General features: G+C 40.7%; 1 protein-coding gene and 1 long non-coding RNA gene across 5 annotated transcripts in view; one reads left to right on the top strand and one right to left on the bottom strand.

Moving 5' to 3' along the window:
• LOC115615103 overlaps positions 1-15509 on the top strand; it is a 37648-nt gene extending 22139 nt beyond the window's left edge. The window contains exons 3-4 of the long non-coding RNA XR_003993949.1: positions 27-3678; positions 14317-15509. This is a non-coding gene — a long non-coding RNA (uncharacterized LOC115615103). The remainder of the gene's footprint in view (positions 1-26; positions 3679-14316) is intronic.
• Positions 1753-25389, bottom strand: RIPK1 (receptor interacting serine/threonine kinase 1). Of its 4 annotated transcripts, none has more exons than XM_030502723.2 (12): positions 25188-25389; positions 20628-20838; positions 18849-19002; positions 18264-18401; positions 16315-16543; positions 15333-15482; positions 14005-14081; positions 10843-10933; positions 8374-8928; positions 6389-6460; positions 4010-4162; positions 1753-3078 (listed from the first exon to the last, which is right to left on the bottom strand). In XM_030502723.2, the coding sequence occupies exons 2-12, from the start codon at positions 20777-20779 to the stop codon at positions 2792-2794; spliced, it is 2058 nt and encodes a 685-aa protein (XP_030358583.1). In that variant the 5' UTR covers positions 20780-20838; positions 25188-25389; the 3' UTR covers positions 1753-2791. The 4 variants fall into 4 exon arrangements, with proteins under 4 accessions (XP_030358583.1, XP_030358605.1, XP_030358616.1 ...); XM_030502745.1 differs by having other exon boundaries at positions 20628-20801; positions 25188-25341; XM_030502756.1 differs by lacking the exon at positions 25188-25389 and adding an exon at positions 24875-25095 and having other exon boundaries at positions 20628-20801.
• Positions 25390-26305: the final 916 nt, after the last annotated feature.

The following is a 26305-nucleotide window of genomic DNA, read 5'->3' as shown; positions in this document are numbered from 1 at the left end:
GATCCTGTTTGCCTCTTTTATTTTAGCTACTTCTATGAAGTGCAATATCCTGCTATTTTCATGCCAGTTTTGATACTCGGGCTTTTGTGCCTCTTGGATGTTGACCATTCCAGGAAACAGTGTTTTCACCTTGGAACAAACCCCTGTTGCTGCAGCTACATAAAGAGGTAAGATTTGGGTAGTGGTGAATTGCCACATTCAGAATGAAGATGTGAAAATGCTGATGTTTCTATGATTTGGTATTGACCTTCCAAGCAAGAAAGAGTGAGTAGACATGAAAGTACTTTTGAAGCTGTGAAGTGTGGAGAGTAGCAGCATAGGTTTTTGTAGCAGGAGGCCTATTTAGCTAGAACACTAGCCAAGTTGAGAATAACCGGGCTTACACAGCAAAGAAAAGGATGCTTTGTCATAAGCAGACCAGCTAGTAGTACAAGATCCCAGGTACCTTGGCTCAAAGAACATTTCAGACTGATGAAGAAACTAAGGCACAGATACGCATTTAAGAATTGTTTTCCTTATGTTTGTCTGTTATCTTTCTTACGCAAGCAAAGAATAGATGTCTGTCAGCTTAAGTAGTATCTGTGTACTTTTCATATTTTCATGAATAACTGCATTACAAATCCAAGGTTCCCAAGTGCAGATACATCAATGTGAGACGGTCTCATTATTTCAAAGTTGAGTATGATCTCCAGCCTGTAAATCTAAGCAGTCTTGGTATAACTTTTGTTCACAGAGTCAGGTATTCTAGAGACCAGGTATTCTAGAGATTCAGAGACCCGAAATGGCTCTAAATACTCTGGGACAAAAGCAGCAGCAGCTTCTCCCTTGGAGAGGGCAAAAGTAACATTCAGAAGGCAGTTCTTTATATGATTTTGGAAGGGATTGAATGAATCTATTTTAGTGAACTCAGTGACTCCATGTCCCTTCTGATGCTGCATTTAATTCTCTCAACTTGAGATGCATGTGGGTGGCCAGAAATTGCAACCCACTGCTCAAAATCCAAGCAGTATTACTGCTTTGTTAAGGTGATTAGCATGGATTTTTGCCTCAAAGAGCTCTCATCAAGCATCTCTCTGAGCTCTGTAAGCTTTAATGCTTATTATCTGGTCGCACCTTAGTTCTGGCAGAAGTTAGTGTCTGTACCAAAAAGACAAGGAAACTGTGCTAAAGAGAAAGGAAGTGACCCGCTTAGCATTGTAGAGGAGAGGGAAATCCTGCATAAGTCAGGAGTCTGGTCTCCTTCATTTCACTCATAGGCAATACTTTCTTCAGCACAAAGATAGCTTCTGGACTTTGGAATTTGTTCTGATCCTAACTCCCCCATTCCCTTCTCCCCAGGGGCTGTATTAAGGATAAGAGAGTGAGCTGCACTTTCCCTAGGTGCTGTTATGTGGTGAGGAATGAATGAACATTGGTCAGCTGACGCCTGGTGCTCATTGGTATGCTAGGAGGGAAACCTGGCATGCTGCAAGCAGCACTTTCTGTACTCTGTAGAGACTGGGATGGGGAAGGGGTGGAAAAATGCCTAGAGGACACTAGGACACAGGGAAGAAAGCCCTCCCAGGTTTTAGCTACCTCTGCTGTGGCCCTGCTTGTACTAGATCATCCTTCCTACTTTGTTTCCCTGTAGCTCCTTCTCACCATGTACAAGATTGGGTGTGTTTCAGAGACTCTGGGATTCTTACTCTATTTTCTGTGTACCTACAAGGGTGAAAGGTTTTCATTTGTTGTAGTTTAATGTTGAAAAGTCAATCAGAGAAAAGTGGCATAGTTTATTTAAAGCTGCTTGATGCGACATATAGATCAAAAGAGAAAATGCTCTGCATAACGGATAGTAAAAACGTCACTGCTTTTTCCTAGGAAGTGATCAAACCTTGCTCTATTGAAACAGTGGTTAAAGACTGCTGTAGCATGCCAATGCTTCAGTTTCTTTTCCATGTCATTTTGCTGCACCCCTGACTAAGACAGCAAAGGTAGATAGCTGAAAGACCTCCTAGAAGAAAGGATAGCACACATGGCAGAATTCCGCATAAGGTTCCATCACATTTGGTTTAAACACTTCATCTGAGCCTCTTTTATGTTGGTTTTATGCTGATTATACCCAGAGGCCATTCAATATCAGATACTTCTATATTTTCAGTTTTGAATACAATTCATGATATGAAATTCTTTTACAGTTGCATGTTTGACATTGAGCATGAGCATATTAAAATGAATGCAGTTTTGTAAACTCACAGAAGTTGAAGGCATCTTTTTTTTTTTTTGCTTTTAACTCTCCCCTGCTGGAGCTTATGCCTCAAGCTGTGGGTTGAGATAAGAACAGCTTAGTTAAAAGAAAGTGTAATGTAAAATTAAACCTAATAATAATAATAATGAAAAGGGTAATAACAAAGAGAGAGATAAAACAAAAAAACCACCCCAACAGTGATGCACCACTTGCTGACTGACATACAGGCCATCCCTGAGCAGCACTCGGTCCCTTCCAGCTAGCTCCCCCCAGTTTATATGTACTGAGCATGATATTCTGTGGTATGGAATGTCCCTTTGGCTAGTTCAGGTCAGCTGTCCTGGCTGTGGTCCCTCCTGGCTTATCCTTCTGGAAAGCAAATTATCTTGACATAAACTTTTTGATTTACTGGATGTATTCACTGAGAATGGCTTGGCAGAAAAAACTTATTCCAAAAAGTTTGTGCAAAAAAGAGAGCTCCAGAAAGCCTGTTCAGGATTATTACTTGTTATTGGAAGGTCTTCAGGAAAAAATACCCTAATTTTCCTCCCATTCTCTGGCAATTTATTCCTCATTGATTTGCATTAAACTAGTAAGGAGATCCAGTCTTTGGCAGCCAAAAAGGGCTTTGGCAAGCTTTCCAACTGTAGCACCTTTGGCACCTTCCCTCATTACCCACTTATGCAGCATTTGGTAAACTTTTTCTTTTAGTCCATCTCGCTCATAGTCATGATCAATTTCATCAATCTCAGGATCACAGAAGCCCAGTTTACGAGCACAGTGCTTCCACTGTTTGGCCAACTTCTCTCTCACTAGATTCAGATGTTCATCAGTCAGGGCACTTTCATTGTCTGCAAAGAGTATAAGAAAATGGCATTGTTTAATGTTTCTTCTGCTCCTTTTGCTATCCCACCTGTTCTTCCCCAACCACTTATTGTTAATATCTGGAGACAGAATTTTAGTGATAACAATCAGAAGTGGATTTCACTGAAGGCAGTCTTAACCGATGGTGCCAGGGAAGAAACACTTCAGGACACATGTGTTCACAGGTCAGTTGCTGGGCTTACTTTTTGATCTGAGGCTATCACAGTTTGTCGCTTAAACCTATGAGATTGAAAAGCTCCTTCCTAGAGTTCTGACACAGCTGACTGTTGTCTGTATGATATGTTTTATATTCTGGGACACTAGTCATTTGTTTACTTAGGAATACACAGGGATAGTTTAATTTGGTATGGACCAACAAAAATCAACTGAAATTCAGAATCTTCCAATTTCTACTGGAATGAAGTGATTGCACGCCCAAACCTGTCAGTGGTCAAGAAGCGTTTGGGCAATGCTCTTAGATATCTGGTTTAACTTTTAGGTTTCTCTGTGTGGTTTCAGACATTGGGCTTGGTGACTTCCATGGGTCCCTTCCAACTCAGGATATTCTATGACCTGAACATAGTCAGGTGAGGACCGCCAATTCTAACCTTGCTTCTACCAATCTTAGTGTTGTTACTCCTCTTGCTCTTGATGCATATACATCAATACTTGTATCTGGTGTCTCGTAAGAGGTCATAAAAGTACAGGACAAATGAGGTACATGGTATTACAGAACAGTATTAGCACAAACTTACTTGTTTTATACACTCTTACGCACGTAGAAGAAAAGGACCCAAACAATTATTTCTCAAGTGTCAGAGGGAGAAAGCTGTACTGCTTTCATACATTCCAAACCAAATGATTTTCAGATGAATATATGGGGAGAATACATCAAAACTAGGGAGATATTTCTCTTACCAAATACACCAATTGCTTCATAACACCTATAAGCTTCTTCTGCAGCAATAGGAGAAGTGCTGATGTTCTGATTGTGCTCTTCAATCTTCATGTGATTGTAGGATCCAATTTGAATTCCAGAACTGTTAGTTATGTTGTACTTGACTGAATCTTCTGTATAAGGGAATTTAATACAATTTTATAATCAACTGCATATTGTTCAAAAGTCAAGAAGTAACATGAGAAGGAGGTAAGGAGGAAGAAAGTTCTGCTAATAAGGGCAGTGATTAAATGTTTTTATTGCATTTAATGCAGAAATAGCCATTTACCAGCAACCGCAAGCGTGTTTTCAAACGTACTTTCACAAAGTGAAAGCTAATCCTATTCTATTTTATGACAAAGTGGCATAACCAAGCCTTACATGCTGGTAATTACTAGACATAAATAATGTTCCCTGCACTTTAGGAATGTGTGGTAGCAGCCTCGCTTTTTGCTGGCTAACAACTTCAGAAAGTAGTTTTTACTTGAAAGCACTTTTTGCTTAAATCTTAAAGCTTTACTTCTTCTGCCTCTCAGCTTTACTTTTCATAGATGTACATCCAGGTTTACAGTTGTGACTTCAAAGCTCTGTGACGCTACAAAAAATTGTTTCTAGTTGCTCATAAAGTTTCTATACTCCATGTTATACTGTGCTGTCTTGATGGCATCTCTCTTCCACAGTGTATTTCATCTCTGCGATCTAGGAGTGTATTCTTGAGTTGTATCTATTTTCCCAGTGCACTACATGTGTAGTGTTTGTTTCAAAAACATTTCTCTTTTTTTTAATATTTTTTTATTTTTTCCCCTGTTCTGTACTTTTGGTTCTAAGGCAAGACTAGAATGTTTTCCAAGATGCCTTACCAAAAAATGCTATTCCTTTATTTTAAGGCCTGAATCCTCAGCAATAAAAGTCAATATGCACTAATTGCACTGCTAAATTGTGTGCACCTCGGTGAGCTTGCATCTGTAGTTTTATTTGTATGTGATTAGTTAAACACCTAATTTGGTGTCTTTTGCTTACAGTTGTCTGATTTCCACACATAACATGAAACTGACTGTTCTAGTCATGTTGGATGACATCAGTTTTCTATGCTTTTGACAGTGTTTTCTGAACTCTGTTTGGATAATCACCCACCAAATGTTCTAACTCTAGTTTAAATGGTGAATATCACAACCTAGGTATAAAACTGAAGCACAGATACTTAAAATGACACACCAAACTCTGTATTTAATCATCCAAAATGAGGATTAGATGCACAAATATCTTTATTTGACACTCAATTGCAATGTGAAATGTGGAGATCTATGGTCCTGCATGAAAATCTGATTAAATGTATTTAATATTTGTTAACCTGAAACTGCTAGTCAGAAATACTTATATGTATGCACGATTAGTTTCTAGAAGTTGCACAAAAGGAATGCATTTTATCATGTCTCAAAATATTATGATTCCTGTATCTTTTTTTTTTTTTTCTTTTTTTTTGTTTTGAGGTGAGGGACTTGGGAAATACATTCATATTTTTAGCAAAAAAATTAAGAAATCTCATGTATGTGTTATTTTCTTAACTGGTAGCAAAACGAATCTAGCACAAGATATGAAAACATAGACAAATGCTTTGTCAATATTAAGAGTAAAAGTTACTGTGCTTGTATACCTCCTTTCCCAAGCTTCTACGCTTTGCTTACTTGTCACGTTTGGGACATTATGTCAAGACTCTAAGGAGCATATAGTCAAGAAGGGAGAAACCTGCTGTTTCCAGTTTTCTTTGTAAGTGTAAGCCACTTAAAAACTTGGACAAGCCTTGAAAGGGTGAATTAAAGAGTTCAGAGTGTCTCAAGCCACACATCTTGAAAGGAGCATATATTAACAACTCCTAAATGGCAGGACAGAATTTCAGGGGCTTAAGACAGTTGAACTGTAGAGATCTGTGCCTCAAGGAAGGGTGATCAGCACAAAGCCTGCAGCTAGAGGTTTGTGTTCAAAATCCAGAGCAAGAAAGGACAGGTGTCCCAAATGCATGTGTGGTTCAGGAGCTGGGTAGAGTCACAGCAACGTGGCATTTAATCTAAGAAAGTGAGTGGTTTTGCTGTGCAGGAGATGTTACAATGCCTTCAGGTTTTTAAAAGCTCTTTCACATAGAAAAAGATATTGTCCTTGATCCATCAAATACACATTTAATGGTGTGTACAGGTCCTTCTAGAAACAGGAATTACTTTTGCACACTGGTACTGATAACTATGGTTAGAGGTGTTAAGCAATGACATAAATTATTTCAAGATCCTGAAGTTTTCTGCTTTACTGGTCAGGATGCAATGCATAGCCTGTGGGCTACCAGGGTAGATAGAGGCTACAGCACTTACCTATGCTTGCTCTGGGCACGCTGGGATATGGTCTAAAAGTTCCCCTTGTGAAAGAAGTGGAATCTGTGTTACCTAAACAAAAAGGGAAAACAAAACAAATGTCAAAAGCATTATGTAAATAAAAAAGCAAGTGTATTTAAAAATGACTGCCATATTTGTAACAGTATAGCTACAGTTTGTGCTCTTAAATACAAAGAGACAAGAAGCTTTTTAATTATTATATCCCTTTGAATAACTCTCTTAAAGCAATAACCTTATCAGGGTTTTGCTCAATGACTAATAGCTTTAACTGCCCTTGGATCCCAGTGAGGGCAATGGGCTTCCACATGGGTATATGAATACCTGGCTAATAGATAGCAGTGTGGGAACACAGCACACAACAGTTATGGGCTGAGCTGCCTCACAGCAGGTCTTCAAATTGGCAAATTCCAAACTCCCAAGTGTGCTCCTACTGCTTACTGCTGAGGCTGACTGTCGTTTATATTAGCATGCTGCTTGTGACTGGCTCTAGCAAAGGCATGGACACCACTGCATCTTCTGCTGGTGGCAGTAATGTTTGGCAGAGATGCAACTTCCAGCCCAGGGCAGTAATTGTTTTGGATGCCCACAGATGAGCTCTTGAACTTATGTTGGGGCAGCAAGAGTGGCTGAGTTATGATCACCTGACACAGCAATGGAAGAGCTGTAATGCAGCTCTTCTGCATCTTAGTCCAATATCTGCCATGCTATTCCATGCAGCCTGCCTATAATAACTATAGCTCCAGAAAGCCTGTTCAGGATTATTACTTGTTATTGGAAGGTCTTCAGGAAAAAATACCCTAATTTTCCTCCCATTCTCTGGCAATTTATTCCTCATTGATTTGCATTAAACTAGTAAGGAGATCCAGTCTTTGGCAGCTAAAAAGGGCTTTGGCAAGCTTTCCAACTGTAGCACCTTTGGCACCTTCCCTCATTACCCACTTATGCAGCATTTGGTAAACTTTTTCTTGACTATAATAACTATAATAACATTACTTTATTAGTGATGTCGATGGATCTAATCCCTGCCTTGAGGCATGACAGCTCTGATTCATTTCAATAAATAAACTCACATAAATAACTAATCCCAGCCTTTGCATAAATAATGTAACAGAATAACACCTTTGTAGCATTCTGCCTGTAAACAGCTAGGCATTCTTGTGAGATGATCTGGAAAAGAATGCCACAAAAAATATTCAATATTTAACAGGAACAGGCTAACATATCTTTCATTTCTAGGTCCTGAAAGTTACATCTTACAGGTCTCTAGTTACCATTTTATTTATACTTTTTGCCAAGGCCTAGTGTTCTCTTCTTTCTTTGTCTCCACACGTTTCTATGCCACAGCTCACTAGCAAATACCAACAGAAGCTCCCCATCAGCATCAGCCACCGGTCTCTGGAGAAACCAGTTATGAGCCTCAGCTCCTTGTTGGGTCCCTGAGCTCAAGAGTCTCCTACCTTTCTGCAAATCAAGCTAAAAATACCCATTTATTTTCTGAAATGCTATAAATGATGTTTCTGCACAAGCAGAACCTATAGTATGAATGTTACATTTTTGAGAGTCAATAGTTCTCGATTGCTTTCCTAGAATGACTGATAGCAGCTCTTTGTTTTGGTACCTGCTGTAGCAGTATCTGCCGTTTGCTATTACTTGGTTGGTAGCTGAAGAGTTAGGTATTGAGTCTGATGCTTCTCTATTACACTGATGCTTTAGAAATGGTTCACTTGAAATTGACAGCCTGAAATCAGTGAAAGCAGCATAATGAAGCCAAAGATAGTGTTTCAGCAACACAAAGTAATGTCAAGCAGACAGAGAACTTCATGAAATAAGTTCCCCTTTGCTACATTGCAGAGCAACTGCTAGCAGTAAGTGTTACGCAAACTACAAGACACTACTGACCACTTAATTTTTAGAGAACAAGTGTGTTTTCAGAAACATAGGTGTTGGAGGAGGAGGAATCTCACCTGTATCTGTGTCTGCATTCTTTGAATACCAGTTTACATTGGTTTGTGGCTGTGGGTTTAGGCCAGATTCAGGCACAGGTGTACCTAGGTTAAAAGTACTGGCTGAACACAAGCCATAGGCAGCATCTGTGTTTCCCATTAGAAGACCGTTAGGGTTTATCCCGTAAAAAATATCTACAGTTCCCTGTTTTGGTGTTATTGCAGCTGGCCAAACACATGGATTAGTGTTTGATCTTGTTTTTTCAGCTCTGGAATACAGCTCACTCCATTGAGGAGTAGGAGATGGCTTTGAAAGCGGATCATAGGAAACTCGTCGTCTCCTTTCTTCCTCTCTCATTTCAGGGGTGTATACTATAGGTAGAACTGCTTTATCCATCCGGCTCCCATATACATGGTAGTTGTATTCACACTGAAGTTTTCTTTCTAGATTATCAGTAGACGTAAGTGGGGTCTCACAGCTTTCAACAGGCTGGTTCTCAGGGGAGGCAGCAAACAGGTCTTCATTAACCTGACTGGTCATGGGACCTTGAATACTGTGTAGAGAATTAGGCTGATCTGAAAGGGAGAAAATTTAAATATTTTAAATACATCCAAATGCAATTATATAGCTTGTCGTGATGATACTAGAATCTATTAATCTACCTTTAATATTATGGTAATATATAAAAGGTGAAATATTTCATCCCTTCCAGCAGAAGCTGAGTTTTATTTTATAAATGCCTTTACAGAGAAGTATTACAAGCTTTTATCTAGGAAGTACAGGCTTGTTTAAGCTACCGATATCAAAACCCCACTTACTTAAGTGGTGTCAGAATTCATTGCATGCTCATATTGACATGAAGTTCTCAACCACTGAAACAAATAGTACCTGCAGGCATTCGCAGGGTCTGATTTACTGCTATGTCTCCACTGACATTAACTGGGGTTTAATAAGTGCAAAATTAGAGTGTAAAATGATTGAAAATAACCCCACTGTAATAGGTGTTATTTCATACAGCACAAATTATTTGTCATTTAAGTCATGTTTGCACATCATGACGTAAAATATCCTGCCTGCGTATTTTGTGATTAATCCTTTTTGTCTTGTTTATTCTTTATAGTCCCAAAGAATACACTTTTACAAGAAATGCCTACCAAATAAAATAATCTGTCATCTACATCCTTCAAACTAATTCTCACTATCAAAGGAAGCTCCACTTCAATCTTGAACTAGATTGAGTTATGATCTGGATCATGCTGCAGCATTCCAAGATTAAAAAAGAATGTAAAAATCTGCTAGTTACTATTTGTTCTTATGTTTTTAAGGGTAGGACTACAGATGCTTCCTTAAAAAGTTCTGAAAGCTTCACAGTTGTCTGTACAATGTACATTGCCTAAAACAAGGGACTCTTACAGACCACTGTAAAACTGGAATAAAGCATATGTATGTGCTTCTGTTTAGGGCAGATAATGCCAGTGAACTGTGTCGTGTCCCATCCCCCCCCAATTACATGAATTCAGACTAGTTCCTTTTTATGTCTGTATATTAGTACACCTCCAGTCTGACTCACTCTGCTTCTTTTGTTACTGCTGCTAGAGAGGGAATGGGGGGAATGATCTAATACAGAAACGACCTCATCAAAAGTGACAGCTGTTAGCGATTCAGTATTAGCATAAACTACATGGCATCCGTTCTCCAGGGCAAGTTTGAGATGTATGAACAGATCCTGTGGGGTATCTTTCACTACCACTATCTGAGTAATGCCCATTGACTGGAGAGAAAAACCTGACTTTGACAGGCTGTCAAGATAGTATCTTTCTGCAGTGTAGATTCACAATAAAGCCTTTTGTACTTAAAACACGTAATCTGCTGCAGCCATATGTGATTATTTCTGCTAGGGAAATGTAATTATACTCATTTCGAAATATAGCAGTAGTATTGCCCTACAAAGTCCATCAGTTCTACTGAAGAACAGTTATGGCAAACCTAGCTTTGGGGAAGGCTTATTAGTTGTATGTTACAGTTTAACATTATTCATTTCATAATGCCTTTCAAATGGTGTGAGCAAACTTAGCAAGATCTAAGTTCTGCTGAATGTGACATTGTTGCTTGTAAATCGGTGTTGCAAACATGATCCTATATCCTCTGCCATTAAAAAACTTTGGTAAAAAAAATTCCAGATACATTTCTACATAACTGTAACTATATAATCACATATTAGTGAGACAGCTCTATAAAACCATGAAACATGCAACTCATCCAAGATGTGATGGAAAATATGAGAGAAAGGAGAGAAAATTCATCTAAGTATGACTTTTGGGAGACTGGCAGCAAATTTAATCTTTTCAGTGATTACAATTCTTTCTGAAATGCTGAATAATTAAGCCTGTTCATAACCCCTTAATGGTAAGATCACTTATTTTGTACATGTACACAACCTTATCTTTGGCAGAATGCATAGAATAATGATGTGCTAGTAAGTGTCTTACCTGCTTGAGCATTACTGCTATTGTGTGCTACAGCATCTATTTGAAGGGATTGCATCCTATCCAGCAGTTCATCTGACACCGGCCACATTTCCTGCATATAAGAAAGAATTTACAGGCAAAAGTTTAACCAAAGGGAGTTTCTGTAGAATAGGAAATGGCACAGCTTCACAGCAAAGTGACCAGGATGAACAGATTCCATGAATCTGGGAACCTGGGTATGGGAGAAGATCCTGTACCCTTGCAGAGAGCATAGCCTAACAAAAAATACCCATTGCTTTGCTACGGATGGGTGAAATCTCTTGTTCAATGAAAGGAGGAAGGACTGCAATGCAACTGCAGAATACAATACTCTGAGTCGGCCAAACAATACCCTTCCTTACATGAGTATGAGCTTAACCCAGAGAGAGTGGTTTTGGATTGTCTGTCTTGCACTTAATAGACTTTCTGCAAGCAATCTTGGTGAGAAGATGCTGCTGAGGTAAAGGTAGCAAATGTGCACCCTGTTCTGTGGATTATATTTATTTTAAGTATATTCATCAATAGGGAAGAGGTGAGAAAGATTTACATTCAGGTATGACCACACTGACTTTTATGACTAGTATTATGAAGAAGGAGTTTAAAGCAAATCTTCAGAAATAAGCAGTACATTTTCCTTTCTGTAAACCCTCATTCTCACTTCAATAGATTGAAGGCAAAATCCATTCTTGTTCTAATCTTCTGCTATTCCCATTATTCAGACTTCCCTGGAAGTAAATTTTTTTACCTGAAAAAAATTTCTCTATTTCTCTCAGTGCTCCTTACTCATAAGTTCTAAAAGTAGTATCTTTTTTTTTTTCAATTAAACCCAAGTAGTACTTTCACAGATTAAAAAGTCAACAACTGCTACACTCTCCCCCTCCCCACAAATCTACTTACTTCTGAAAGCAACAGATAACATTTTAAAGCACTTTACAATCTTGGGTCCTTACATTTTACTTGAATGACTGAACTTCTTGAGCAGGGCAGTTGGACCAGATGACCTGCAGAGGTCCCTTCCAATCTCAACCATTCTGTGACTCTGTGGTCCTTTTACTTAGGAGGCTGTGGACTCTGCTTCTACAGTTGCTAGTGGGGGGCTAAGCGTGTGCAAGCTCTAACTCATGTTGCTACTGAAGCTGTACTAATAGTTCATTCACCACATTCACTTGCCTTGGAGGCTGTACTTGCATTCTGTGCCCTGATCAGAATGGATGCTTTCCTTCACGAGAAAGTAAAAGACTCATGGCCCATTTTCCAAGTAGTCCTTTGATCCCTGTGATTTGAAATGTATATTGCACACAGCTAATACAGCTAGTATAATTGGCCATGATCCTGATTTAGGGTCACTATCACAAATCAGATGTATGTACTTCACATTGTGAGTTAGTGTGGTCAAATCAGTCCAGGAAATTTGTTCCATCAGCTTTATTTTGCAAAACTCTGTGTTTTCCAACAGTCACTAGTATTTCATAAACATCACGTTCCCTAAACCAGAAACTTTCGTTTCCACAACTGTAGACTTGGTGACAGAAGGAAGCACTTTAAAGAAAACTTTAAATGAACGGTTTCATGAAGGAAGTTGTTTTCTTATTTAAAATAACTGGGTATGTACTCTTCTGAGCCTCAATTCATTGCAAAGATTAAAATTCTAAGTCCAATGCCAGGAGTTCTCACTGACAGCTGTCAGTACTACAGAAGTGAGTAAATTCATAAAATCTGTAATAAAATCTGCCCAAGAAGTTCTCATTCTCTTATTTTCAGTCAAAAAAACATTCTTTATCATAACTTACAAACCTACAGACACAGAAGGAAGAGAAACTGACTTGGATACTCAGCAAAAACATCTGATTTAAAATTTTCCTTGTTATTACTGCAGTAGAGCTTCCTGCTCTCAAGCAAGCTGGGACTCTTTAGATGAATGTAGTACACAGATTACCAAGAATTTACAGAGGCTTTTGTACATGTAGTCTATATCCGATTCTGCCACTTTTGAATCTCTAGGAATAACATTTATTTAATGAGTGAAACTTAATGGATATATGAGGAGCTTTTGCAAAGTATTGTCATAGAATCAGTGTCACTCAGGTGGCAACAGACCTTGGGGGATCTCAGGCCCACCTCCTGCTGAAAACAGGGTCACTTATGGGATCAGAGTTGTGCAGTTGGGTGTTGAAACCCTCCAACGATGGTGACTGGACAACCTCCTTAGATAACTTGCTCCACTGCTTGGCTGTCCTCATAGGGAAGTTTGGGGGTTTTTTTTCCCCTCTTATATCCAGTTTGAATCTCCCTTGTTTCAGTTTATGTCTGCTGTCTCATGTCCTCCTACTATCACTGCTGTGAAGAGCTTGCTCTCTATCTTCTCAATAACTTTTCGTAGGTAGAATGAGGAAACATTGCATGTCTGGGCTGAGATAGTCCTGGTTCCTCAGCCACAACTCATATGGCAGGACGAACAAGTGCTGAGCTTATCTGCTCCTGCTGCTGGCCTTCCTGACTGCCATGGAGGCTCTGGCTGGTGCCCAGGTTGCTGCTCACCACTACCCTGAGGTCCTTCTCAGCAGTGCTGCTCCCTGGCCAGGCAGACCCCAGCTGACACTGAAGCCAGGGATTATTCCAGGTGCAACATGTTGCATTTGTCCTTTCTGAATTTCACAAGTTCTCCAGCCTGCAGCTGGCAGCCTTGCCCTTGTGACTGTATTGACTGGTCCTTCTAGTTTTGTGTCACCTGCGCACCTTATGAAAGTACACTCCATCACTGCTGTCAGGTCGCTGACACAGAAGTACACTAGGAAAGGACCTGGTACAGCAGACCTCTCCACTACTGCAGTTGTTACCGGCTTCCAGGTAAAGAAGTACAACCCATTAACCGCTACTCTCTGGCTCACCATCCAACCTGTTTTCATCTGCCCACCCAGACAGCAACACCCAAACTTAGATACAATAGTATTTCGGGAGGAAGTGTTGAAGTAAATGATGTGCACTGCTCTCTCCTCCCTTGCAAATCCAGCCATTTTAATCACAGAAGGAAATCAGCTCGGTCAAGTCTTATCAGTCTGAAAGTGACAGAATCTGGACGTAACTGGGATTGGAGAGAGGGGTTATGGGGAACTGACACTTTAAAATGCTTAGCAAGTTACTCACTTTTAATTTCTCCACATCAGTGTCAATATTGTTTTCTAGATTTTGGCAGTAAAATGGCCTGTATCTTTGACTAATTTCTGCAAAAAGGAAAGAAGTACGTGAAAGTGGTTTTCAATAGAAAATAAGTGATTTATACCATTAACAATTTTGATGGATAAGGATTGAATAAAGATTTGTATGAAGCCAGAAACAGGAAAGTCATATATACATTTGGAATCTGTTCACATGGCTCATTTCGTCTTAATATACAAACAAGAACAGGATGATTTCTAGTGATTTTTTCGTCCTTGTTGTTGTTGTATTGCTTTTCAGGGTGAAAGCTCCCCGTCTACGATCTGCGTCTGACAGCTCCTTTCCTCAAATTGACTGGCCAAAAGATTGGTTGCTACATTTTAAGAAATAAGCTACATTCAATTACATTCAGCTATCTGGTAAAGAATTATCCCATCTCTGCTAAAGATGAAATTACTGAAATAATCTGCAAATATGGTAAATATCAGTATTTTGCATATGAGAAAATTAGAATCTAAGACCCAGTGCAAGCATAAACTCAATCCATTAGCAGTAGATTATGCAGGTTAAATATGGAAATAGTAGATGGCTTCCTCCTGTTATACAAATTTCCTCTGAGTATTTAAGTACATGCCTGTTGTATACGAAGCTCTTGACACTCCTGGCTAAATCCAAACCTCAGTTTCCTGTTATGCGTAGAGGCTTTTGTTTTATAGGATGTTTTATTTGAGTTGGTTTTTTTGGTGGTTTTTTGGCACCACATATTGAGACAGAAAGTAGAGGCAAGAGGAGTTAAAGAATTTTGACTTATTTGCTGAATGCTCTTAAGTCTCCTTCCCAGCCCCCTCAGGCAAGACTTTTACTGACTATAAGCATTTTGGGATCTGACTGTAAGAAAGGCTGATTAGCTAGTCAAAGGCTATTGTATTGCTCATGGAAGGCTAAACCAGACAGATTTTGAAGCTAGTTTCAATAGGGTATTTTCTCAGTCATAGCCAAGATATATTATATCCCCTGATGTCAGCTTTTCTGTAAATTTCAGCAGGAAGATTATACTATGCTAAAGACAAATTATCAGCAAGTATAAAACGTCTTAGCTCCATTCACTTACGAGTATTTCTCAAATCTGTAAATGTTGGACCGGATCCCATTTTTAGTTGGGGTACAGGGAGCATGCTTTACTGGGCATGTGAATTGATATTTCTATTTTCAAAGCAAAAACTTGTATTTTAAGAGGAAAACACTCAAGTTTGTTTTACTGCATTACAAACTATTGATGGACAAGTAACAAAAAGAAACCTAAAGCAGTGCCTTACCTGCAAAGGTTGGCCGTTTCTCTGACTCTTGCATCCAGCATTGTTTCATTAAGTCAGTAATCTCCACTGGACATTCACCAGGGATCTCCTCTATGTCTGGCCTGTTTCCACACGTGATGGCAAACCAAATCTGAGAATAATTTATACTATCTGAAAAATAAAATCAGATTCCGATCATGGGTTTTGCTACCTTTCCATAGGTAAAAGAAATACCGAAGAAATAAAAAATGAAGCAGTTCCCTGTGTGTTTGTGGATATGCAAAAGATTTCAAAGATCTCTGAGTTACAGCTACTATTCTCACATTAGTGAATTTGAATCCTCTGCCCTAACTTCCATGGGTTAGAGATTTATTTTAAGATTAATGGATTTACTTTTATATCTAAGACATACCCAGTGTGACTAGAGTAATGGATTTAGCTCTACAGCACCTGTATCTCAGTTATGCTTTGCACTGGGTACACAAAGATGGCGACACAGGAAACATTTAGCAAAAAATCCATTCAAAATGACAAACATTTTACTCTGGAATTTCACAGTTTGCTCCTATTGTTCTATATGAGCACATTACTGCATGTTGAGCAACTCACGCCACACAGCTGAGAAGCAGTAACTGGCTATGTGATTGCTCCTGTTAAAAAACCCCACGCATAACTAGTCCACCTCAGAAAATGAAAGTAACATCGAAGATTCCATCTTGGCCTGCCATAGGTTTATCTAGCTTCTGCCACTGAGTGCAGGTTTATGCCCCCATCATGTGGATGTGTATAGATCAGGCTCGTGCCAGAATTTCAATTTAGATGTTCTTGTCCATGTTTAAAAGTCAGGAATGATGCAACTAATGCCTCTTACTGGCCATGAGGTGAAGAACAGGCACTGTTCTTGGGCATAGGTGAGTTAATCTGCTAATCTTAATTTTATAACTTTAAATGCTTAACATTTGTAACTTAACTTTATGATAGCATCCTTTTGGACGTAACTTACGTTCGTATGGCTCTTTGTTAGCAAAAATTGCCCACATCACTATGCCGAAGCTGTAAACATCTGATTTCTCTCCAGGTTTTATGTGAACATTGCTTAAATGCTCTGGGGCCATATAGAAAAGAGTCCCAGCATTGTTCTGACAAACGCTGTTGATTTGCTTCTGTCGGCCAGTCTCTTCTTGGGTCAGGCGACTCCAGCTCTTACAGGACGCAACACCGAAATCTGCAATCTGAAAAATGAGACACATCGGAGCTAGTGCCATGATCAAGAGGAGATAAACAAGTATTTCATGCAGTGCTCAATCTGATAATGAATAGCTGGTAATAACTTATCTAAAAATGAAACACTGCTAAAAAATGCAAATACAAGAAAGGAAAACAAACGATTTGCCTTTTTTTTTTTTTTTTTTTTTTTAAATCTTCAATAAAGTATCACTGCCAATAGGTAACCATTAGGCTGAACCTTCATTCTTAATTTAACCCACTTGGAATGACTGCACAATGTAAGGAAAAAAGAAGTGAAAAATACTGAGGTGGCACCTTGCCTCACTTTTAACTGGCTTTTCTTTTCTCTCTCATCGCCTATAACTAGCTTATTGTCCCTTTGAGTTTATGAAACTTTGGGCTAAATTTAAAAGTCATATATTCAGAGTAAAAGGAAAATGTAAGTGACATCCTGCTGAGGAACCAGGAGTGCAGGTTCATGTCTAAAAGTGAGAGGAGGTCTAATGTGTTAGAGGAAGATATTATGTAAATCTTCCCACATTTGCAGTTTCCTAGAACAACTGTTTCCCTTTATAAATACTGGCAATGTTAGACACATTCAAGCAGATAGATCATACAACTGCCTTAAATTATACTTTTGATCAAGCTCCTTAAGTCTGATCTGATTCTGAATTTGATCCTGGGCTCCAGTTCAGCTTGTCAGGCAGTGTGATGATAGCCTAGTTTGGTCCTGTCCATATAAGCTGAAACCAAAAAACCCCATCCAATTTACATTTAAAGCAGATCATGATGGTTTGGTGTGTTTGTTTGGGTGAGCTTTTATTTTTTGTTTGTTTGCTGTTGTTTTTTTTTGGGGGGGGGTTGTTTGTTTATTTTTAAATACAGTTTATCTCTCTTATCTGCATGCTGCTCATACTGCACTAGGACTTGCTACTATATTAACCTTGTAAAACAACTTCTCACTAACTAATGTGAGAGAAATACCAAATGATAGAGCGCTCTTCATAGGAACTTATTCTGTAGTTTCAAACTGTAATGGGGTGATTTTTTTAGCAACTCACCTTGACCAGAGACAGGACATCTGTTGAGGACTGCTGCAAATTCTACTCAGGTTTATTCAGCAGTAGGCTCTATATCTATGTGTCTTGATCCAAAAGCCCAGTAAAGTTAATAGAAGGGCTTTGGAACAGGATTATGAACCATTCTTTGAAGTAGTCTCCTGCTGCTTTTTTTGTAGCTGCTGGCTGTCATTTAAAAATGATGACTAAGGGAAAAAAGAGGGAGACAAAAGAGGAAAAGGTAATAGGCAAAAGAAGGAAAAGTATAAAGAGGAGGAGGTAAAGGCAGGAGAAGAAATTACAGCAACAAAGAGCAAAAGACCCGATCCATAAGAAATTCTATTTTGTTTCAATCTCTAGGCATAAAGGTTTGTTTTTTCTTTCTAGCTGTATTTTTTTTTTTTTGTAGTTCATTAATTCTCAACAATATTATTCATTTTTTTTTAATACCATTAGTGATTTTTTTCCCCCCCCACAGTTGTGGGAAGATTGTGCAGATCTCAGACATTGTATAGGCCACCATACTTCAGTGATCCACTGGTACTGTTCTCTTAGTGATAGCGTACAATGGAGTTCATTTTCCAATCAGGAAAACTAACCAGTGTGGTCAAACTGGGTTCTTCCAACCCAGATCACCAGCTTTCTCCATTTACATTCTAACCAGTACCTTAATGTGGAAGTCTTTGTCCACAAGGATGTTTTCCGGTTTTAGGTCTTTGTGTACGAAGCCTTGCTCATGCAGATAAAGCATTCCTTCTATAATCTCCAGCACGAAACGCCCTTTCACTGACAAAGGCACGGAGAGCTAAAATAAAGAATAAGTACTATCTATTAAAAAATGGTATTACAACCATCAAGTTAAAAAATAGTCTTTAAAAAAGTTTCTTTCTCAGTCCCAAGAGAACCTCTGCTCAAGCCATGGTAAAAAAGAACTAAGGTCCTTCTTGAATCTAAATTTAAAACAATTCTAGAGTCACTCCATATTTACAAAAGCAGTTTTCTTTAGCAAATTCTCCACACTCCTGTAACTTTGAACCTATAACTGTGGTCTGCTCTTCTGTGATGCACAGGAAAGTCACAGTTGTCCTCTGCTGTCTCTAGAGAAGGCAGGGCTGCCACTGGCTCTAATACAGAAAAGAAAATGAGAATCTAAAGGCTCCGTTCTCTGGAGATACCAGCAACGTCCTGTCCCTTTCAAGTATCTTATCAACTCTAAGGAAAAGCAAAAGGGATGAAGCAATTCACTGCTCACTTTCTGTAGAACTTTCATCATGTCCCCCCGTTTCACATACTCCATCACAAGTGAGTAGTTTCCATCTTCCAAAATGACACCTAGTAGTTTTACCACACGCTCATGCTGCAGTCTGTGCATAATCCTGCCTTCTTCAAGGAGAGAAGTATTATAACTGTAAAACAGAAATCACACTGAACTTAGGTGCCAGACTAGAAAGAACACAGGGATGAAAATCCTGTTGATTCATAATGAAAACGATGGCCATAAATTTCAACATCCCTAGATCCACTGTAAGATGAACCACACCTTCCCCTAGTTTTGAATTGATACAGCTTTGCTCATGTCAGGTTATATTCTCTAAGTGTCTGCTGAAATGCCTTGCACAGAGACTGTCTGCTCAGCCTGATCTTAAGGCTTGCTTTTCAGAAAGTGCATAAGCATCCTGAACTGGGGTGGGATCAGGACAGGGCTGAAAGTCTTTGGACAAGAGGGCCAAGTCACTCCACTACCTCTTGTACAGGGATCTATACAAGTCTCTTTCCCAAAGGGCTGGTATTCCTGTTCATATTCAAAATGGATTTAATATGGGGGATCCATCCACATACTGGATCATAACATTTACTAACAATTACTGGTTTAGGACGAATTTAAAGCCTAACTCTTTATCTGGGCCCCAGTACAACCCACCAATAGTCACAGATACACAGCTGGGAGCTAACTAAGGGTATTAAGAAGGATGGTACCCATTATAATAAATAGAAGAAGGGGTGGTATTTTTACTATTGCTCTTGTTTTTGTCATCAGGCAAAAAGATGTAAGAAAATCTTGAGTCTATGCTGCTTGCTAATGCTTTCTCCCTCTGTGTTTCTCTGTAGTACTAGAGAAGAAAGTGATATGTTTGTTTGCATTAGGCTCAGTTATAAATTCGCTTTAGATTTTTGGTTCAATACTTTAAGGAATAATTAACTTATGAGCCTGTATGGTGAGAAAGAAATACACAAACCCCAAAATAAAGCTGGCAGGCTTGTATGTTTTAACTGTGTTCATCCCAAACTGTCACTGCAGTCTGCAAACTACTAGAATCTCTTAATCCCCTTTCTGCTGGGGGGATGGGGGGATGTTTACCATAACCCAAACAAATAGAACATAATGATTGGACTTGATGGTCTTAAAAGTCTTTTCCAACCTAGTTGATTCTATGGGGTTTTGTCTCTCTCCAGTGAATGACTCATGGGAAAGCTTTAAGACTGTTACAGCTGTGAGGTAGTAGAGCTGCAATGGGACCTGAATCCACTGAAATCAAGAGCTAATTCAATCCTTGAATTAAAGCAGAGGGTGCGGGAGTTACATTCGTGGTATTATACATGGAGGGTTGGAATCCTGCTGATCGCTCATATGTGTGTTGTGTTCTTAGTGGACATCTACAGTTGGACAACTGTATTGAAAACTGATCTGCAAGTTTGAAAATATCATGTGCCTACGGAGTTCCTGCATTTCCTTAAGTGTGCAAGAGTCCCCTCAATTCTCAACAACTCATAGTAGTGCCAACCTTGCAACAGAAAAGAGGAACCTCACTGCAACAATGAGTTCAACTTAAAAAGTTGGCTTGTGAGAGAAAAAAGGAAAATTTGCAAGAATTCGCTAGTATTCTCTTAGGGGTATTTTCTTCACATACAGTATCTCCAGAATCCAAAGATCCGAAATTATTACACTTTATTTAGATTTATCCCCATTGAGTTTGAAGGATTCCTTAAACCAACTGAAAGATAAAAATCAGAACTAAGATCTGTAACTTACTCGGTACGCTGGGGTCCTGTATACACTTTTTTTAATACTACATCTCCATGTTTCTTGTGATGGCATAAAGAAATTGTTCCAAATCCTCCAGCATCTAATTTTCTTTTTTCAAGCAAATCCTGGGTGTTCATATGGATATCTTCCAGAGACATTTTTGCAGTCTTTGTGGCTTAGCTATTAAAACAGAATCAAGTACTTAGCGCTTCTGGACCTGTAGTATAAAGGATGAAAAAGAAGTGCCATTATCAAGCATTTAGCTGTTCCACTAAAGAAGTGCCTGTGTAAGGAGCGGGACACAAATATATACTCTGGTGACCCTTATGAACAAAGGGCCTCAGTTTGAAATCAAAGATGCTGCGGCTCTCACAGGATCGGACCTTAGGATCGCAAAGATTTATCCTGTCACACTATTACAGTTATATTAAATCAATCTGAAACCATTTCTTTACCTGATGATCTCAAAGTGCTGTTAATAAATAGGTTTTATCCATATAATACATAGTAAATCAGTAGTGTCACTACACGTCACAGTTGCAAAAACTGAAACCCAGAAAAATCAAGGACTATTGTCCCAAAGGCAGGAAATGCCTCATGATTCTGATAGGTATCTCATTTTCTAAATTGCCTGAACATGAGCGTGTCAGGTGCCCAATATAACTCTAAGCTACTATTTACACATCTTTTCGAACCCAGCTCTAAGGGTTTGCTTGAAGCTTAAAACAAAGAAACAAAAGGTTTCTCTTGAAGGTGAAACAAGGAACACAGCATCTATGGGAAACTTACTTTCACAGCTGTCTAAATCTAAGGAGACAAGCACTAGGAAGGACTGTGGTGGGATATAAGGCAACTTCTCCCCTATGTTTCAAAAAGAAGAGGAACAAAGAAGTTGTAAAGGCTCGTATTAACTCCTAAGTGCACCAAGAGAGAAAGAGAGCTTGTGGGAGCCTATGAAATGGACAGACAAGTAAAGCCCAGTGGATGCCAGAATAATTTTAAGCCTTTGACAAAGCTGTGGTGCTCCCTTGCCTAATGCGTCTCTCAGAAGGAAAAACCTTAAAAGAAGGCTAGACAGCCGGTACCTTTAGCACATACCAACAAGCTGCCTTGCTAGCACAGGTGTAAACCACAAGCTCTGTTTTTTTTTTTCCCCGCTGAACTTTTACCTTGAGCACCTTACATCAGATAAGGAGTTCCCTCAGAAAAGTCAAAATCCAAGAGACTAGCAGGGCTGTCCAGTTTCCATTCCTCTTGGATGACTATGACACAGATACACAGAGCTGGGAGAAAGGCGCGATTTCAAAGTGCCACTACCAGCAACAGTGGATTGGCTTACTCTGGTAATTAAGAGCTGTAAATAGTGTGGCAAAGGGATTCCAAACTTTTTCAAACCACACATGACTGCTAATTCCTGTGAACTACTGTGCACCTGCATCATCAAGTCTCTAACTGAAAAGGTTGCTTAATGTTGTTATCAGCATCAGCTACAGCCTGATTACCACAGCCTCTTTCTGGCGTCTGGGAACTGAGGAGGCAGAGAAAGTGTTTGTAGAAGGTAGGTGTCTGCAGGAAGAGAGATGTTTATGGGCAGATTTGGGAATTGTCTGGTCAGTTCAATACTGACAAGCCAAAATAGGAAAGGGTAAATTTAATTAAAAAAAACCAAAAAAGTTTGTGTCTGTAGAAGAGAGAAAGCAAGAGCTTCCTCTTCCAAGTGTATATATACCCTGTGAGCTGTCGTTGCATAGATAGGGAACATGCTCTTTACATCTAGGACAGTGTGCTCTCTGCAGAGTTTTCTTTGGCTTTCCTGGTTTTGAAAGAAGGCAGATTTTGGTTTGCTGGGGTGCTAGCCTGCATTATGAGCACAGGAGCAAGGATATGGCTGCATTCGTTTAGTAAGAAGGTAAGCCCAAGAGTTGTTAGGGGAGAGAAGACTTTTTGTTTTGCTTGTGGGTTTGGTTGGGGTTTTTTTGTTTTATTAGGTTTTTTTTGTGTGTTGGGTTGTTGTTTTTTTTTTTTAAGTTCCTTTACAGCCGTGCAGCATAATGACTCATGGTAGTGCCAAGAACATGTACTGCTGCTCTTGGTGAACTTCTTGTCTCTCTGGAAGTTTCTGCTGATGGTTCTCTAGCTTGCTTGGCTTTCTTGGGGTGGTGCTACTGACTGTTGCACAGATGGGGTGGGTGCCAGAGGTACAAAGGCCTGAACTCAGTTGTGAGGCTTTAAAGTAGCATCAACTAACATCTTGCTTCTTTGTTTGGTGTCTCCCTTTCAATAATTGGTTCAAAGTCACATATCTGTGGTTTTTCACAGATGGTTTTTCATAGGCTAACAGTAATTATGCATCTAGGTAGTAAGAATTGCACATGCTTTTGTTGTGAATGCAAATTAAATGTGTGTTTTTTGAATGCTGAATCTCTAAAGTTGCATTAAAACTATTGATAGCCTGGGCTTGCCATTCAATACCACATAACATGACAAAACCCAGCCATCCCTCAAACTGCAATATAGGACTTTGTTCCTATTTATATTGCTAATACTTGCTCCTACCAAGCAGCATGTAATCACTGTAATCAGAAGGCTTGGAAATTCAGAAGCAGCAATAACTTCTGAAATCAAAAGATACCTGCCGAAATGAGCTGGATAATATTCAACAGAGGGAATTTTCCCATAAGGTGGGATAGAACCCTCTTCCTTGGCCATGCTCTACTATTAGGATGCCACTTCTCTTTTCGTCATTGAGTAGTGAGCTAGTGAGGTAGAGTAGTACTCTTTGATCTGAAGACTTATTTCAAACCCAAAGTTTTTTGTTGGTGGGTATCACAGAATAGCAGTCTCTAGCCAGGTTTTCAAGAAAAGACTACTTATTTTGGTAATCTACTTAGGATAAGGTGTTGGCTGACGTTGCCTAAAATTGTCAGGCGATAAATCGAGGAGGGAAGCTCAAAGGCTCATGTTCATTCTACGCTTACTGCTTTTTATTGAGATATATGGTAATTCAAATGTACTCTCAAGTACTTAGCATACACCTGTGCAGACGTTACATATCTGTTGTTAAGAGAACCAAAAATACGGAATGGTTCTTGTGGTAAAGAAATTTTGGTTTAACCTAACCGTATTTCTAGGGCTTTGTGTTCCATGATGTTGCTCTAATCTGTACACTTGATTGGTTATAAACCATTTTTTAATATAGTGTTCAGAATATCTGTATTAGTGTGAGTTCATATTTAACAAGTGCCAACACGTGTTATGAGAATATGGCTGCTAGAAGAGATGGAATTTTGCCCATTAGCATGTTTGGATTTTCTGTAGAGAGGGATAAAAACGTATTAAGTGGGTTTGTGGTATTTTTCTTTTTAACACTGCGGTTGTGTTCTTTCCTCTAACCCCCAAGGGGCGCATAAACTCTCCAGAATCATGACCTGCTCATTAGGTCGCACTGCACCCGATCACCATTCATAAGCAGTTTGCTGTGTTGTAACGATTTGTTACTGATCTGCTGCAGATCTTGTCTTGGCCACACGGTTAAGGAGGATTGCTGAGCACGTTAGCACGATCACACAAAAAAAGATCACACAGTAATTGCAGCCCTTTTGATCTAATGACACATCACAGAAGTCTTTGAGAGGTGTTACAAGGTATAACTGGAGAAAGTGAACAAGTTTTCAAGCACCAGAACTCGAGGCCACTTAGTTATCAGTCAGGAACCGAAGGGAATAACAAACAGGAACCAAAGCTGGTATGGCCGGTAAGGGTAACGGGAACTAAATAGAAGGGTAAGGACAAAAATACTGCATGCAGGGAAGATGTTTCAAAAGCTTTAGTACATCTCAACTCTGTTGCTGTAACTCTCACCGGCTCCACCTAAACCTTTCCCTTCCGCTCAGGTTTTTCACCTGCTGCATCTTTTCACTGAGGGGTGTGAGTTTGGTTTTTTTTTCCTCCCCTACTTTTGGAAACAGGAGAAAAAAAAAGGGGGGGGGCACCGATGTCAGATCAGCAGCAGGCCACAGAACGGATCCCGTGGGAAGGCGAGGAGAGGCCAAGGCAAACGCGGAAACACGAGAGAGGCTCTGCTTCAGGCAGAAGGCGGGCGGCACTGCACCTTCCCTCCCACTCCCTTTCCCCGCCCGCCCGGTCCCTGCAGTGCCAAACACACCCGCCCGCCACGGCTGGAAGCGCGGGCGCGGGCAAGCCCAACCCAGAACGGGCCTTCTCCGTTCTAGTTCCCCGCGGGCGAAAGCGACCTGTCACCATTCTCCTCCTCCCGGCGGCTTCCTTCCGCTGGGCCGCCTCCTCTCGCGCGCACCGCTCCCTCGCCGGGCCGCTTCCCGTCACTGCGCCCCGGGGGCTTCCCCGTGGCCGGGCGACCTCCCCGCCGCCGGTAAGCGGGATGCGCCGCAACCCTGCCGGGCCACCGCGTCCCTGGGCCCGGCAGCTCCCCCCGGGACCCGGACCCGCAGCGGTGGCGCGTTTGCGACACGAGGGTGGGGCGGAGCTTTCGGTGCCCAAGTGCCCCCTCCACCACCCGCACCCCCGGCCCGCGGCGCCTTACAGTACCTGTAGACCACGCTCGTCCGTCCTGCCGCCTCACTGCGCGGGGCCTTGCGGTGCGCGCTTTAAACCCTTGCGCGTCTCCCCGCTCGGGCGGAGCAAACCGCGATCGGCCCGCCTCCAGGCAGCGATGCTGTTAGAGAGGAGTTCAGAAGGCTCCAAGGCGCGGCGGAAGTGCTGCGGCTGCAAACAGATGGGCGATCTGGAGCGGTCCCGTCACCGGGGGGAATGGCCGGGCGTGCCAAGCGGACGTGCCCAGGCGCCTCCCTCTTTCTGCTGCCCCCCCCCCCCCCCCCCGCTAGCTAAGGAGCCGCCGGCGCCTATGGGGAGTCGGCTCCTCGTGCGCAGCACTCCGCCAGGGTGTAATGCAAGATTATTAATGATGCCAGCCTGGCCGCGTTACCGGGACTGAGTTTGGTGCGTAGTGGAAATGCGTTTCTTTGCTGCCTTATTGGTGCCCAAGAGGCAGCTTTTTGTTCAGGAAGGGTGGAGGCAGGAGTTTCTCTTTGTCGCAGAAAAACTGTGGCAGATAAGAGTCCTGGGGACAGCTGCAGAAACATCTAATCTAAAGGGACCACTGTACACCATCTAGCCCGTGCTGCAGAGGTCAGGTGTGTCTAGGGCATCTCTGACAGATTTTATGCACTTTGCCATTGCCTTAACAGCAAAGAATATTCCATAACTAACTAATATTTTATTATTTTATTTAGGAAAACTGTTCTAATATAGAAATAAGGGCTCATACAGCTTCTTTACATAAGACTGATCTCTTTGCTTTTCCTCCAGTGGAATAATGATGATGAGTGCCCACCCTCTTTGCCATGACCTTTCCCATTCTGGAAAATTCTGGCGTTTCCCACTGTGCTTTGCAGATGCTGTGGAGTTCATGGCTCAGTACTACCAGGCACTACCAGAACAGCTGTGTCAGCAGATCCGTGTGGGAGTGCAACAGCAGTCCACAAATTGTATTTAAGGGAGAGAGCCTTTCTAAAGCTGGAGGACATGTCTGAGAGTGATGAAAGGAAAAGTGGTCCAGGAAGGTGGTCCTAGTTTCTAGTGTAAACTGATACCTCAGACTGTCGTAGATCTGGAAGCAGCAGATCTATCTGCGCCCAGCAGGGAGG

This window comes from Strigops habroptila, chromosome 1, assembly GCF_004027225.2.
Source record: "Strigops habroptila isolate Jane chromosome 1, bStrHab1.2.pri, whole genome shotgun sequence".
In the NCBI taxonomy this organism is placed as follows: domain Eukaryota; kingdom Metazoa; phylum Chordata; class Aves; order Psittaciformes; family Psittacidae; genus Strigops; species Strigops habroptila.
This window is presented reverse-complemented; position numbering and strand designations above follow the sequence as displayed.